Source organism: Heptranchias perlo, unplaced genomic scaffold, assembly GCF_035084215.1.
Source record: "Heptranchias perlo isolate sHepPer1 unplaced genomic scaffold, sHepPer1.hap1 HAP1_SCAFFOLD_418, whole genome shotgun sequence".
Taxonomy (NCBI): domain Eukaryota; kingdom Metazoa; phylum Chordata; class Chondrichthyes; order Hexanchiformes; family Hexanchidae; genus Heptranchias; species Heptranchias perlo.
The window spans coordinates 20,243-35,081 of NW_027139430.1; the positions used below are offsets into that span (position 1 = coordinate 20,243).

Below are 14,839 nucleotides of genomic sequence, written 5' to 3' on the forward strand. Positions count from 1 at the left end.
TAGTGTGTGACGGAGGGTGGGAAGGTGTGAGTGAGTGAGTGTGTGAGGGAGGGTGGGGGAGTGTGAGTGAGTGTGTGAGGGAGGGTGAGGGAGTATGAGGAAGTGGGTGGGTGAGTGGGTGAGGGGGTGTGAGGGAGGGTGAGTTAGTGAGTGTGAGGGAGTGTGAGTGAGTGTGTGAGGGAGTATGAGGGAGTGAGAGTGCGTGAGGGAGTGTGAGGGAGGGTGATGGAGGATGGGGGAGTGTGAGTGAGTGTGAGGGAGGGTGAGGGAGTGTGAGTGAGTGCGAGGGAGGGTGAGGGAGTGAGTGAGTGAGTGTGAGGGAGGGTGAGTGAGTGTGAGGGAGAGTGAGGGAGTGTGAGGGAGGGTGAGTGAGTGTGTGAGGGAGTATGAGGGAGTGAGAGTGCGTGAGGGAGTGTGAGGGAGGGTGATGGAGGATGGGGGAGTGTGAGTGAGTGTGAGGGAGGGTGAGGGAGGGTGAGTGAGTGTGAGTGTGAGGGAGGGTGAGTGAGGGAGTGTGTGGGAGGGTGAGGGATTGTGAGTGAGTGGGTGAGGGAGTGTGAGGGAGTGGATGGGTGAGTGTGTGAGGGAGGGTGAGGGAGTGTGAGTGAGTGTGTGTGGGAGGATGAGGGAGTGGGAGTGTGTGTGAGTGAGTGAGTGTGAGGGAGGGTGCAGGAGGGTGAGTGAGTGAGTGTGTGAGGGAGTGTGAGTGAGGGAGTTTGAGTGAGGGATTGTGAGTGAGGGAGTCTGAGGGAGTGTGAGGGAGGGTGAAGGAGGGTGAGGGAGTGAGTTTGAGGGAGTGTGAGTGTGTGAGGGAGTGTGAGGGAGTGTGAGTGAGTGTGAGTGAGGGTGAGTGAGGGAGGGTGAGTGAGGGAGTGTGAGGGAGGGAGGGTGAGGGAGTGTGAGTGAGGGAGGTTGTGGGAGGGTAAGGGAGCGTGAGGGAGTATGAGTGAGTGAGGGTGAGGGAGTGAGTGTGAGGGAGGGAGTGGGTGGGTGAGTGGGTGAGGGAGTGTGAGTGAATGTGAGGGAGGGTGAGTGAGTGTGAGTGAGTGTGAGTGAGTATGAGGGAGGGGTGAGTGAGGGTGAGGGAGGGTGAGGGAGGGTGAGGGAGTGTGAGGGAGTGTGAGTGAGTGAGGGTGAGGGAGTGAGGGAGTGTGAGTGAGTGAGAGTGAGTGAGGGAGTGTGAGTGAGTGAGTGTGAGTGAGTGTGAGGGAGTGTGAGTGAGTGAGTGTGAGTGAGTGTGAGGGAGTGTGAGTGAGGGAGTGAGTGAGTGTGAGGGAGTGTGAGTGAGGGAGTGAGTGTGTGTGTGAGGGAGTGTGAGTGAGGGAGTGAGTGAGTGTGAGGGAGTGTGAGTGAGGGAGTGAGGGAGTGTGAGTGAGGGAGTGAGGGAGTGTGAGGGAGTGTGAGTGAGGGAGTGAGGGAGTGTGAGTGAGGGAGTGTGAGTGAGGGAGTGTGAGTGAGGGAGTGAGGGAGTGTGAGTGAGGGAGTGAGTGAGTGTGAGGGAGTGTGAGTGAGGGAGTGAGGGAGGGTGAGTGAGTGAGTGTGAGTGAGGGAGTGTGAGTGAGGGAGTGAGGGAGTGTGAGTGAGGGAGTGAGTGAGTGAGTGAGTGAGTGTGAGGGAGTGTGAGTGAGGGAGTGAGTGAGTGTGAGGGAGTGTGAGTGAGGGAGTGAGGGAGTGAGTGAGTGTGAGGGAGTGTGAGTGAGGGAGTGAGGGAGTGTGAGTGAGGGAGTGAGTGAGTGTGAGTGAGGGGAGTGAGTGAGGGAGTGAGTGAGTGTGAGGGAGTGTGAGGGAGTGTGAGTGAGGGAGTGAGTGAGTGAGAGAGGGAGTGTGAGGGAGTGTGAGTGAGTGAGTGAGTGTGAGGGAGTGTGAGTGAGGGAGTGAGGGAGTGTGAGGGAGTGTGAGTGAGGGAGTGTGAGTGAGGGAGTGAGTGAGTGTGAGGGAGTGTGAGGAGTGAGGAGTGTGAGGGAGTGTGAGTGAGGGAGTGTGAGGGAGTGTGAGTGAGGGAGTGTGAGTGAGGGAGTGTGAGTGAGGGAGTGTGAGTGTGAGGGAGTGAGTGAGTGTGAGGAGTGTGAGTGAGGAGTGTGAGGGAGTGTGAGTGAGGGAGTGTGAGTCAGGGAGTGTGAGTGAGGGAGTGAGTGAGTGTGAGTGAGTGTGAGGGAGTGTGAGGGAGTGTGAGTGAGGGAGTGAGAGTGAGGGAGTGAGGGAGTGAGGGAGTGTGAGTGAGTGTGAGGGAGTGTGAGTGAGGGAGTGTGAGGGAGTGTGAGTGAGGGAGTGAGAGTGAGTGTGAGGGAGTGTGAGGGAGTGTGAGTGAGGGAGTGTGTGTGAGTGAGTGAGGGAGTGTGAGGGAGTGAGTGAGTGTGAGGGAGTGTGTGTGAATGAGTGTGAGTGAGTGAGTGTGAGTGAGTGTGAGGGAGTGAGTGAGTGTGAGGGAGTGTGTGAGTGAGTGTGAGTGAGTGTGAGTGAGTGAGGAGTGAGTGAGGGAGTGTGAGGGAGTGTGAGGGAGTGTGAGTGCATGAGTGTGAGTGAGTGTGAGGGAGTGTGAGGGAGTGTGAGGGAGGTAGTGAGGGAGTGTGAGGGAGTGTGAGTGAGTGAGTGTGAGGGAGTGTGAGGGAGTGTGAGTGAGTGTGAGTGAGGGAGTGAGGGAGTGTGAGTGAGTGAGTGTGAGAGAGTGAGTGTGAGGGAGTGTGAGTGAGGGAGTGTGAGTGAGTGTGAGTGAGGAGTGTGAGGGAGTGTGAGTGAGGGAGTGTGAGGGAGTGTGAGTGAGTGTGAGTGAGGGAGTGTGAGGAGTGTGAGGGAGTGTGAGTGAGTGTGAGTGAGTGAGTGTGAGGGAGTGAGTGAGTGTGAGGGAGGGTGAGGGAGTGAGTGAGTGAGTGTGAGTGAGTGTGAGGGAGTGTGAGGGAGTGTGAGTGAGGGAGTGTGAGTGAGTGTGAGTGAGGGAGTGTGAGGGAGTGTGAGGAGTGTGAGTGAGGGAGTGTGAGGGAGTGTGAGTGAGTGTGAGTGAGGGAGTGTGAGGGAGTAGTGTGAGTGAGGGAGTGTGAGGGAGTGTGAGGGAGTGTGAGTGAGGGAGTGTGAGGGAGTGTGAGTGAGTGTGAGTGAGTGGAGTGTGAGGGAGTGTGAGTGAGTGTGAGTGAGTGAGTGTGAGGGAGAGTGAGGGAGTGTGAGGGAGTGTGAGTGAGTGTGAGTGAGGGAGTGTGAGGGAGTGTGAGGGAGTGTGAGTGAGGGAGTGTGAGGGAGTGTGAGGGAGTGTGAGTGAGGGAGTGTGAGGGAGTGTGAGTGAGTGTGAGTGAGGGAGTGTGAGGGAGTGTGAGGGAGTGTGAGTGAGGGAGTGTGAGGGAGTGTGAGGGAGTGTGAGTGTGAGTGAGTGTGAGGGAGTGTGAGGGAGTGTGAGTGAGTGTGAGTGAGGGAGTGTGAGGGAGTGTGAGTGAGTGAGTGTGAGGGAGAGTGAGGGAGTGTGAGGGAGTGTGAGTGAGTGTGAGTGAGGGAGTGTGAGGGAGTGTGAGTGAGTGTGAGTGAGTGTGAGTGAGGGAGTGTGAGGGAGTGTGAGTGAGGGAGTGTGAGTGAGTGTGAGTGAGTGAGTGTGAGGGAGTGTGAGTGAGGGAGTGTGAGTGAGTGTGAGTGAGGGAGTGTGAGGGAGTGAGGTGTGAGTGAGTGTGAGTGAGGGAGTGTGAGGGAGTGTGAGTGAGTGTGAGGGAGTGTGAGGGAGTCAGTCCCAGTCCTGCACCCAGTGACTCTCTCTGTTTTTTCTGGAGATGCACCTTGTTTTCTGGAATGTTCGATATCTCAACTCAGAAGAAGCCACAAAATCCCCGGAGGGTCTCGCTGTGATCGCCATCTTCTTCAAGGTAATAACACCCCCCCTTATAGGGGGGTCCGTGACGGAGAGACTCCCTCACAGGGGGGTCCGTGACGGAGAGACTCCCTCACAGGGGGATCCCTGACGGAGAGACTCCCTCACAGGGGGGTCCTTGACGGAGAGACTCCCTCACAGGGGGGTCCCTGACGGAGAGACTCCCTCACAGGGGGATCCCTGACGGAGAGACTCCCTCACAGGGGGGTCCTTGACGGAGAGACTCCCTCACAGGGGGGTCCCTGACGGAGAGACTCCCTCACAGGGGGGTCCCTGACGGAGAGACTCCCTCACAGCGGGGTCCCTGACGGAGAGACTCCCTCACAGGGGGGTCCCTGACGGAGAGACTCCCTCACAGGGGGGTCCGTGACGGAGAGACTCCCTCACAGGGGGATCCCTGACGGAGAGACTCCCTCACAGGGGGATCCCTGACGGAGAGACTCCCTCACAGGGGGGTCCTTGACGGAGAGACTCCCTCACAGGGGGATCCCTGACGGAGAGACTCCCTCACAGGGGGGTCCCTGACGGAGAGACTCCCTCACAGGGGGGTCCTTGACGGAGAGACTCCCTCACAGGGGGATCCCTGACGGAGAGACTCCCTCACAGGGGGGTCCCTGACGGAGAGACTCCCTCACAGGGGGGTCCCTGACGGAGAGACTCCCTCACAGGGGGGTCCCTGACGGAGAGACTCCCTCACAGGGGGGTCCCTGACGGAGAGACTCCCTCACAGCGGGGTCCCTGACGGAGAGACTCCCTCACAGGGGGGTCCCTGACGAAGAGACTCCCTCACAGGGGGGTCCGTGACGAAGAGACTCCCTCACAGGGGGGTCCCTGACGGAGAGACTCCCTCACAGCGGGGTCCCTGACGGAGAGACTCCCTCACAGGGGGGTCCCTGACGAAGAGACTCCCTCACAGGGGGGTCCCTGACGGAGAGACTGTCTCACAGGGGGGTCCCTGACGGAGAGACTCCCTCACAGGGGGGTCCCTGACAGAGAGACTCCCTCACAGGGGGGTCCCTGATGGAGAGACTCCCTCACAGGGGGGTCCCTGACGGAGAGACTCCCTCTTTAAACGGGGTCCCTGACGGAGAGACTCCCTCTTTAAAGAGGGTCCCTGACGGAGAGACTCCCCCTTTAGAGGGGGTATTTTGAGGTTGATGGACAATCTCCTCACCGCACTCTTCTCTCTCTTGTTGAAAGGTGACTCCGAGATCAAACCACGCTTTGGAACCAGTCGTTAAATTGCTTCCACACGTCAGATACAAAGGTAGGCCAATGGGGTCACTGTATCTGACATGTCCTCTCCGATAGACCAATCCCACCTTCTCCCCATCTCCCTCACTCCCACCCTCTCCCCATCTCTCTCAATCCCACCTTCTCCCCATCTCCCTCAATCCCACCTTCTCCCCATCTCCCTCAATCCCACCTTCTCCCCATCTCTCTCAATCCCACCTTCTCCCCATCTCTCTCAATCCCACCTTCTCCCATCTCTCTCAATCCCACCTTCTCCCCATCTCCCTCAATCCCACCTTCTCCCCATCTCTCTCAATCTCACCTTCTCCCCATCTCCCTCGCTCCCACCTTCTCCCCATCTTCCTCAATCCCACCTTCTCCCCATCTCCCTCAATCCCACCTTCTCCCCATCTCCCTCAATCCCACCTTCTCCCCATCTCCCTCAATCCCACCTTCTCCCCATCTCCCTCAATCCCACCTTCTCCCCATCTCTCTCAATCCCACCTTCTCCCCATCTCTCTCAATCCCACCTTCTCCCCATCTCTCTCAATCCCACCTTCTCCCCATCTCTCTCAATCCCACCTTCTCCCCATCTCCCTCAATCCCACCCTCTCCCCATCTCCCTTAATCCCACCTTCTCCCCATCTCTCTCAATCCCACCTTCTCCCCATCTCCCTCAATCCCACCTTCTCCCCATCTCCCTCAATCCCACCTTCTCCCCATCTCCCTCAATCCCACCTTCTCCCCATCTCCCTCAATCCCACCTTCTCCCCATCTCTCTCAATCCCAACTTCTCCCCATCTCTCTCAATCCCACCTTCTCCCCATCTCTCTCAATCCCAACTTCTCCCCATCTCTCTCAATCCCACCTTCTCCCCATCTCCCTCAATCCCACCTTCTTCCCATCTCCCTCAATCCCACCTTCTCCCCATCTCCCTCAATCCCAACTTCTCCCCATCTCTCTCAATCCCACCTTCTCCCCATCTCGCTCAATCCCACCTTCTCCCCATCTCCCTCAATCCCACCTTCTCCCCATCTCCCTCAATCCCACCTTCTCCCCATCTCTCTCAATCCCAACTTCTCCCCATCTCCCTCAATCCCACCTTCTCCCCATCTCCCTCAATCCCACCTTCTCCCCATCTCCCTCAATCTCACCTTCTCCCCATCTCCCTCGCTCCCACCTTCTCCCCATCTCCCTCAATCCCACCTTCTCCCCATCTCTCTCAATCCCACCTTCTCCCCATCTCTCTCAATCCCACCTTCTCCCCATCTCTCTCAATCCCACCTTCTCCCCATCTCCCTCAATCCCACCTTCTCCCCATCTCCCTCAATCCCACCTTCTCCCCATCTCTCTCAATCCCACCTTCTCCCCGTCTCTCTCAATCCCACCTTCTCCCCATCTCTCTCAATCCCACCTTCTCCCCATCTCTCTCAATCCCACCTTCTCCCCATCTCCCTCAATCCCACCTCCTCCCCATCCCCCTCAATCCCACCTTCTCCCCATCTCCCTCACCGCCCCCCCAAGCCCGGAGAAATCTGACGCCCCCTTTTCCTTCTTCTTGTCTTGTCGCCTCTTCTACCGAAGGTCAGAAAAGGACCCTCTCCCTGAACCTGGAGAAGATCATCCCTTGGAAGCTTGCTCCTTTCTACAGATACCGCGGCTCTTTGACCACACCTCCCTGCGCAGAGAACGTCATCTGGACCGTCCTGGACCAGCCCATGCACATGAGTGTCTCCCAGGTAATATATTTCAGTCGGCAAACCCCCCACCCCAACCCCCCCTGCTCTGGCCCAGAGCTACCTGGGCATCAGGATTTGGTACCTTGTCGGGTTTGGGGGCAGATACTTGCCCCAGGCAGAGGGGTCGGAGGGGCTCCTCTCTCTCCGATTGGGGGGTGGGGGTTGGGTCAGTGGGTCGCTGACTTTTCACCCTGTGCTCAGATCTCTGTAGCTGACCACTGACCATTCAAAGGTCCTGGACTGTGCAGAAGACGATCAGACAGGCTGAGGGAACGCTGGTCTTTATATCGAGAGGACTCGAATACAAGAGGGCGGGGGGGGGGGGAGTGGAGGTTTTGCTCGGGCTGGACACAGCCCCTGGTCAGACCGCACCTGGAGCACTGCGTCCAGTTCTGGGCACCGCACCTTCGGAAGGACATGCCGGCCTTGGAGGGAGGGCAGCGCAGGTTTACCAGAACGATCCCCGGACTCTGAGGGTTCGATCACGAGGAGCGATTACACAAACTGGGGTCGTGCTCCCTGGAATCTCGACGGTCAAGGGGTTGGTTTGATCGAAGAGATTAAGGGGAATTGATGGGGTGGAGAGAGAGAGAGAAACTATCTCCCGTTGGTTTGCGGAGTCCAGGACTGGGGGACAGAGCCTGAAAATTAGGGCCAGGAGGGGGAGGTGGGACACGCAAAGGGTGGGAGGAGTTCGGAACCCTCTTCCCCCAAAGGGCAGTCGATGCTCGATTGCTAATCTTAAAGCTGAGATCGATGGGTTTTTGTCAGCCGGAGGGTGTTGAGGGGCTGAGGCAGGGAGATGGCGATCGGTCGCAGGTCAGGCCATGGTCTCATTGAACGGCTGGAACGGGCTCGAGGGGCAGAGTGGCCTCCTCCTGTCCCTAAGCGGAGGGCTCCTCTCTCTCTCTCTCTCTGACTGAGGTGGGGAGTGGGTGGAGGACTGTGGGGGGGTCAGGGTTAGGGTCATTGGGTCTGGGCCACCTCGACCTCTCACCCTCTCTGCCTTACAGTACAAAATGTTTGTCCGCAATTCAAAGTGGGACCTCAACAACTACCGACCTGTCCAGTCGATGAACGGCCGTCCAGTGGAGCTCTGCAACGGCTGACCTCCGAGCAGCCCACCAAATCCCTCCCCACCGCCCGGACCCTTCACAGCCACACTTCAGATCCAACTTACAGTGGGGGGGAACATCACCATCGTCGGATGATCAATAATAAACCAATTGAGATCCGAAACTCTCTGTGTTATGTCTTCTTTTTACAAACAAGGTACAAGAAGCTAGGGAGTGATGCTAAACCTTTATAAAACATTGGGTTGGGCCTCAACTGGAGCATTGTGTCCCAATTCTGGGCTCCGCACTTTAGGAAGGATGTCCAGGGCCTTAGAGAGGGTGCGGAGGAGATTTCCCAGAATGGGACCAGGGGACGAGGGACCTCAGTTGTGTGGAGAGACTGGGAATTGTTCTCCTCAGAGCGGAGAAAGTTAAGGGGAGATTTCCCAGAATGGGACCAGGGGATGAGGGACCTCAGTTGCGTGGAGAGACTGGGAATTGTTCTCCTCAGAGCGGAGAAAGTTAAGGGGAGATTTCCCAGAATGGGACCAGGGGATGAGGGACCTCAGTTGCGTGGAGAGACTGGGAATTGTTCTCCTCAGAGCGGAGAAAGTTAAGGGGAGATTTCCCAGAATGGGACCAGGGGATGAGGGACCTCAGTTGCGTGGAGAGACTGGGAATTGTTCTCCTCAGAGCGGAGAAAGTTAAGGGGAGATTTCCCAGAATGGGACCAGGGGATGAGGGACCTCAGTTACGTGGAGAGACTGGAGAAACTGGGAATTGTTCTCCTCAGAGCTGAGAAGGTTAAGGGGAGATTTCCCAGAATGGGACCAGGGGATGAGGGACCTCAGTTGCGTGGAGAGACTGGGAATTGTTCTCCTCAGAGCGGAGAAAGTTAAGGGGAGATTTCCCAGAATGGGACCAGGGGATGAGGGACCTCAGTTACGTGGAGAGACTGGAGAAACTGGGAATTGTTCTCCTCAGAGCAGAGAAGGTTAAGGGGAGATTTCCCAGAATGGGACCAGGGATGAATATAAAAACAGGGAGGTATTGCTGCAGTTATATAAGGTATTGGTGAGACCGCACCTGGAATACTGCATACAGTTTTGGTCTCCATACTTAAGAAAAGATATACTTGCTCTCGAGGCAGTACAAAGAAGGTTCACTCGGTTAATCCCGGGGATGAGGGGGTGGACATATGAGGAGAGGTTGAGTAGATTGGGACTCTACTCATTGGAGTTCAGAAGAATGAGAGGCGATCTTATTGAAACATATAAGATTGTGAAGGGGCTTGATCGGGTGGATGCGGTAAGGATGTTCCCAAGGATGGGTGAGACTAGAACTAGGGGGCATAATCTTAGAATAAGGGGCTGCTCTTTCAAAACTGAGATGAGGAGAAACTTCTTCACTCAGAGGGTGGTAGGTCTGTGGAATTTGCTGCCCCAGGAAGCTGTGGAAGCTCCATCATTAAATAAATTTAAAACAGAAATAGACAGTTTCTGAGAAGCAAAGGGAATTAGGGGTTATGGGGAGCGGGCAGGAAATTGGACATGAAGCTGAGTTCGGATCGGTCAATGCCCTGTGGGTGGCGGAGAGGGCCCAGGGGCTGAGTGGCCAGGTCCTGCTCCTACTTCTTGTGTTCTTTAGATTTGAGGTTAGGATCAGATCAGCCATGATCTTATTGAATGGCGGAGCAGGCTCGAGGGGCCGATTGGCCTACTCCTGCTCCTATTTCTTATGTTCTTATCAACTCAGTTGCGCGGAGAGGCAGCAGAAACTGGGAATTGTTCTCCTCAGAGCAGAGAAGGTTAAGGGGAGATTTCCCAGAATGGGACCAGGGATGAGGGACCTCAGTTGCGTAGAGAGACTGGAGAAACTGGGAATTGTTCTCCTCAGAGCAGAGAAGGTTAAGGGGAGATTTCCCAGAATGGGACCAGGGGATGAGGGACCTCAGTGATGTGGAGAGACTGGAGAAACGGGGAATTGTTCTCCTCAGAGCAGAGAAGGTTAAGGGGAGATTTAATCGAGGGGTTTGAAATCACGAGGGGTTTTGATTGAGTAAATAAGGAGAGAGTGTTTCCCAGTGGGCAGGAGGGTCGGGGACCAGAGGACACAGATTTAAGATAATTGGGGAAAGAGGGGGAGACGGGGAGAATGTTTTTTTACGCAGCGAGACGCGATGATCTGGAATTCGCTCCCTGAAAGGTGGGAACAGATTCAATAATAACTTTCAAAAGGGGGGGAATACTCGAAGGGGGAAAATTTACAGGGCGACGGGGGGGGGGAAAGAGCCGGAGGAATTAATTGGAGAGCTCTCTCACAGAGCTAGCACAGGCCCGACAGGCAGAGCGGCCTCCTCCTGTGCTGTGCGGTTCTGCAATCCTTTGATTGCTCCCTGGCTTGTTGGAACAGCTCCGCGTCTTATTTAATCTCACGACGAATGGACTCGTGCCAACACTCATACCTGGCCCGGAGTGAACACTTGGTATCCTGTTTACCTTCTCAGCGTGGAGGTGATGTGTGACAAGGAGCTTGTTCGAACCAGATCCCATCCCGCCTACGGACGAGCTCCAGTCAGGGCTTTCCGAGACACCTCACCATCTCAATTACTGGGAACTGGAGCAGAGTCAGAGACGTTAAACCGAGGGCCCCGTCTGCCCCCCTCTCTCGGGCGGGTGTAAAAGATCCCACGGCCCACTATTGGAAGAAGAGCAGGGGGGGAGGGGAGTTCTCCCCGGGGTCCTGGGCCCCCGATATTTATCCCTCGATCGACATCACTAAAAAAAAAACCAGATGATCTGGGTCATTTATCACATTGCTGTTTGTGGGATCTTGCTGTGCGCAAATCGGCTGCTGCGTTTCCCACATTACAACAGTGAGCGCACCTCAAAAAAAGTCCTTCATTGGCCGTGAAGCTTTGGGACGTCCTGAGGTGGTGAAAGGGGCCGGAGAGAAATGGGAGATCTCTCCTTATTTCTCTCTCACTTTCTCTCTCTCTCTCTATCTCTTACTTTCTCTCTCTTTCTATCTCTTCCTTTCTCTCTATTTCTCTCTATCTCTCTTTCTCTTTCTTTCTCTCTCTCTTACGTTCTCTCTTTCTCTCTCTCACTTTCTCTCTCTCTCTTTCTCTCTCCCTCTTACTTTCTCTCTCTTACTTTCTCTCTCCATCTCACTCTCTCTATCTCTTTCTCTCTCTCTCTATCTCTTTCTCTCTCCCTCTTACTTTCTCTCTCTTACTTTCTCTCTCTCTTTCTCTCTGTCACTTTCCTTATCTGTCTCTATCTCTCTTACTTTCTCTCTCTCTATCTATCTCTTTCTCTCACTATCTATTTCTCTCTCTCCCTCTCTCTAGCTCATTCCTTCTCTCTCTTTCTTTCTCTCTCTCGATCTATCTCTTCCTCTCTCTCTATCTCTTTCTCTCTCTCTCTAGCTCTTTCCTTCTCTCTCTTTTTTTCTCTCTCTCTCTTTCTTTCTCTCTCTATCTCTTTCTTTCTCTCTCTTTCTATCTCTTTCTTTCTCTCTCTATCTTTCTCTCTCTGTCTCTCTATCTTTCTCTCTATCTTTCTCTCTCTCTCCATCTCTTTCTTTCTCTCTCCCTCTCTATCTTTCTCTCTCTCTATCTCTTTCTCTCTCTCTTTCTCTCTGTCACTTTCCTTATCTGTCTCTATCTCTCTTACTTTCTCTCTCTCTATCTATCTCTTTCTCTCACTATCTATTTCTCTCTCTCCCTCTCTCTCGCTCATTCCTTCTCTCTCTTTCTTTCTCTCTCTCTAGCTATCTCTTCCTCTCTCTCTATCTCTTTCTCTCTCTCCAGCTCTTTCCTTTTCTCTCTTTTTTTCTCTCTCTCTCTTTCTTTCTCTCTCTATCTCTTTCTTTCTCTCTCTTTCTATCTCTTTCTTTCTCTCTCTATCTTTCTCTCTCTGTCTCTCTATCTCTCTTTCTATCATTCTCTCTATCTTTCTCTCTCTCTCTCCCTCTCCCTCTCCTTCTCTTTCTCTCTCTATCTCTTTCTCTCTCTATCTCTCTCTCTCTATCTCTTTCTTTCTTTCTCAGCAAGTCAGCCAGGACTGATTTCTGTTCTGAACCAGTAACTCTGCCTCATTAACCCCCCCAATCATTACCTTCCCCTCTTCAGATACACCACTTGGTGATTTTAATCAAGACTGGACTTCCAGCGATTGTGAAATTATTTCAACAGAAGCAGCAGAAATTTCGATGAATTGTGTTCAAAGCACAACTGACAAATGACGCGGGGCCCTGTGTAACACCCAGCGAGGGAGAGATTATTTTTTTTTATTCGTTCATGGGATGTGGGCGTCGCTGGGCGAGGCCGGCATTTATTGCCCATCCCTAATTGCCCCTTGAGAAGGTGGTGGTGAGCCGCCTTCTTGAACCGCTGCAGTCCGTGTGGTGAAGGTTCTCCCACAGTGCTGTTAGGGAGGGAGTTCCAGGATTTTGATGAAGGAACGGCGATATATTTCCAAGTCGGGATGGTGTGTGACTCGGAGGGGAACGTGCAGGTGGTGTTGTTCCCATGTGCCTGCTGCCCTTGTCCTTCTAGGTGGTAGAGGTCGCGGGTTTGGGAGGTGCTGTCGAAGAAGCCTTGGCGAGTTGCTGCAGTGCATCCTGTGGATGGTCCACACTGCAGCCACGGTGTGCCGGTGGTGAAGGGAGTGAATGTTTAGGGTGGTGGATAGGGTGCCAATCAAGCGGGCTGCTTTGTCCTGGATGGTGTCGAGCTTCTTGAGTGTTGTTGGAGCTGCACTCATCCAGGCAAGTGGAGAGTATTCCATCACACTCCTGACTTGTGCCTTGTCGATGGTGGAAAGGCTTTGGGGAGTCAGGAGGTGAGTCACTCGCCGCAGAATACCCAGCCTCTGACCTGCTCTCGCAGCCACAGTATTTATATGGGTGGTCCAGTTAAGTTTCTGGTCAATGGTGACCCCCAGGATGTTGATGGTGGGGGATTCGGCGATGGTAATGCAGTTGAATGTCAAGAGGAGGTGGTTAGACTCTCTCTTGTTGGAGATGGTCATTGCCTGGCACTTATCTGGCGCGAATGTTACTTGCCACTTATCAGCCCAAGCCTGGATGTTGTCCAGGACTTGCTGCATGCGGGCTCGGACTGCTTCATTATCTGAGGGGTTGCGAATGGAACTGAACACTGTGCAATCATCAGCGAACATCCCCATTTCTGACCTTATGGTGGAGGGAAGGTCATTGATGAAGCAGCTGAAGATGGTTGGGCCTAGGACACTGCCCTGAGGAACTCCTGCAGCAATGTCCTGGGGCTGAGATGATTGGCCTCCAACAACCACTACCATCTTCCTTTGTGCTAGGTATGACTCCAGCCACTGGAGCGTTTTCCCTGATTCCCATTGACTTCAATTTTACTAGGGCTCCTTGGTGCCACACTCGGTCAAATGCTGCCTTGATGTCAAGGGCAGTCACTCTCACCTCACCTCTGGAATTCAGCTCTTTTGTCCATGTTTGGACCAAGGCTGTAATGAGGTCTGGAGCCGAGTGGTCCTGGCGGAACCCAAACTGAGCATCGGTGAGCAGGTTATTGGTGAGTAAGTGCCGCTTGATAGCACTGTCGACGACACCTTCCATCACTTTGCTGATGATTGAGAGTAGACTGATGGGGCGGTAATTGGCCGGATTGGATTTGTCCTGCTTTTTGTGGACAGGACATACCTGGGCAATTTTCCACATTGTCGGGTAGATGCCAGTGTTGTAGCTGTACTGGAACAGCTTGGCTAGAGGCGCAGCTAGTTCTGGAGCACAAGTCTTCAGCACTACAGCCGGGATATAGTCGGGGCCCATCGCCTTTGCTGTATCCAAAGCACTCAGCCGTTTCTTGATATCACGTGGAGTGAATCGAATTGGCCGAAGACTGGCTTCTGTGATGGTGGGGATATCGGGAGGAGGCTGAGATGGATTATCCACTCGGCACTTCTGGCTGAAGATGGTTGCAAACGCTTCAGCCTTGTCTTTTGCACTCACATGCTGGACTCCGCCATCATTGAGAATGGGGATGTTTGCAGAGCCTCCTCCTCCCGTTAGTTGTTTAATTGTCCACCACCATTCACGACTGGATGTGGCAGGACTGCAGAGCTTTGATCTGATCCGTTGGTTGTGGAATCGCTTAGCTCTGGCTATAGCATGTTGCTTCCGCTGTTTAGCATGCATGTAGTCCTGAGTTGTAGCTTCACCAGGTTGGCACCTCATTTTTAGGTACGCCTGGTGCTGCTCCTGGCATGCTCTTCTACACTCCTCATTAAACCAGGGTTGATCCCCTGGCTTGTTGGTAATGGTAGAGTGAGGAATATGCCGGGCCATGAGGTTACAGATTGTGCTGGAATACAATTCTGCTGCTGCTGATGGCCCACAGCGCCTCATGGATGCCCAGTTTTGAGCTGCTCGATCTGTTCTGAATCTATCCCATTTAGCACGGTGGTAGTGCCACACAACACGTTGGATGGTGTCCTCAGTGCGAAGACGGGACTTCGTCTCCACGAGGACTGTGCGGTGGTCACTCCTACCAATACTGTCATGGACAGATGCATCTGCGACAGGTAGATTGGTGAGGACGAGGTCAAGTAAGTTTTTCCCTCGTGTTGGTTCGCTCACCACCTGCCGCAGGCCCAATCTGGCAGCTGTGTCCTTCAGGACTCGGCCAGCTCGGTCAGTAGTGGTGCTACCGAGCCACTCTTGGTGATGGACATTGAAGTCCCCCAATCAGAGTACATTCTGTGCCCTTGCTACCCTCAGTGCTTCCTCCAATTGGTGCTCAACATGGAGGAGGACTGATTCATCAGCTGAGGGAGGACGGTAGGTGGTAATCAGCAGGATATTTCCATGCCCATGTTTGACCTGATGCCATGAGATTTCATGGGGTCCAGAGTCAATGTTGAGGACTCCCAGGGCCACTCCCTCCTGACTGTATATCACTGTACGGCCACCTC

The 14,839-nt window shown here is 54.2% G+C and overlaps 1 protein-coding gene across 1 annotated transcript; it reads left to right on the forward strand.

Annotated features, from left to right (window-relative positions):
• The first annotated feature begins 3,723 nt into the window (after window positions 1–3,723).
• LOC137312319 (carbonic anhydrase-like) lies at window positions 3,724–8,055 on the forward strand. Its single transcript, XM_067978902.1, has 4 exons — window positions 3,724–3,839; window positions 5,045–5,111; window positions 6,662–6,816; window positions 7,830–8,055. Exons 1-4 carry the CDS (start codon window positions 3,747–3,749, stop codon window positions 7,923–7,925), a joined length of 411 nt encoding a protein of 136 aa, XP_067835003.1. The 5' UTR covers window positions 3,724–3,746; the 3' UTR covers window positions 7,926–8,055.
• Window positions 8,056–14,839: the final 6,784 nt, after the last annotated feature.

Bases quoted from the DNA above. Each gene is read 5' to 3' on its own strand.
- LOC137312319 (XM_067978902.1), top strand. From the start codon at position 3,747: ATGCACCTTGTTTTCTGGAATGTTCGATATCTCAACTCAGAAGAAGCC. The intron at 5,112-6,661 runs GTAGGCCAATGG...CTTCTACCGAAG, and splicing joins TCCACACGTCAGATACAAAG to GTCAGAAAAGGACCCTCTCC. The intron at 6,817-7,829 runs GTAATATATTTC...TCTGCCTTACAG, and splicing joins TGCACATGAGTGTCTCCCAG to TACAAAATGTTTGTCCGCAA.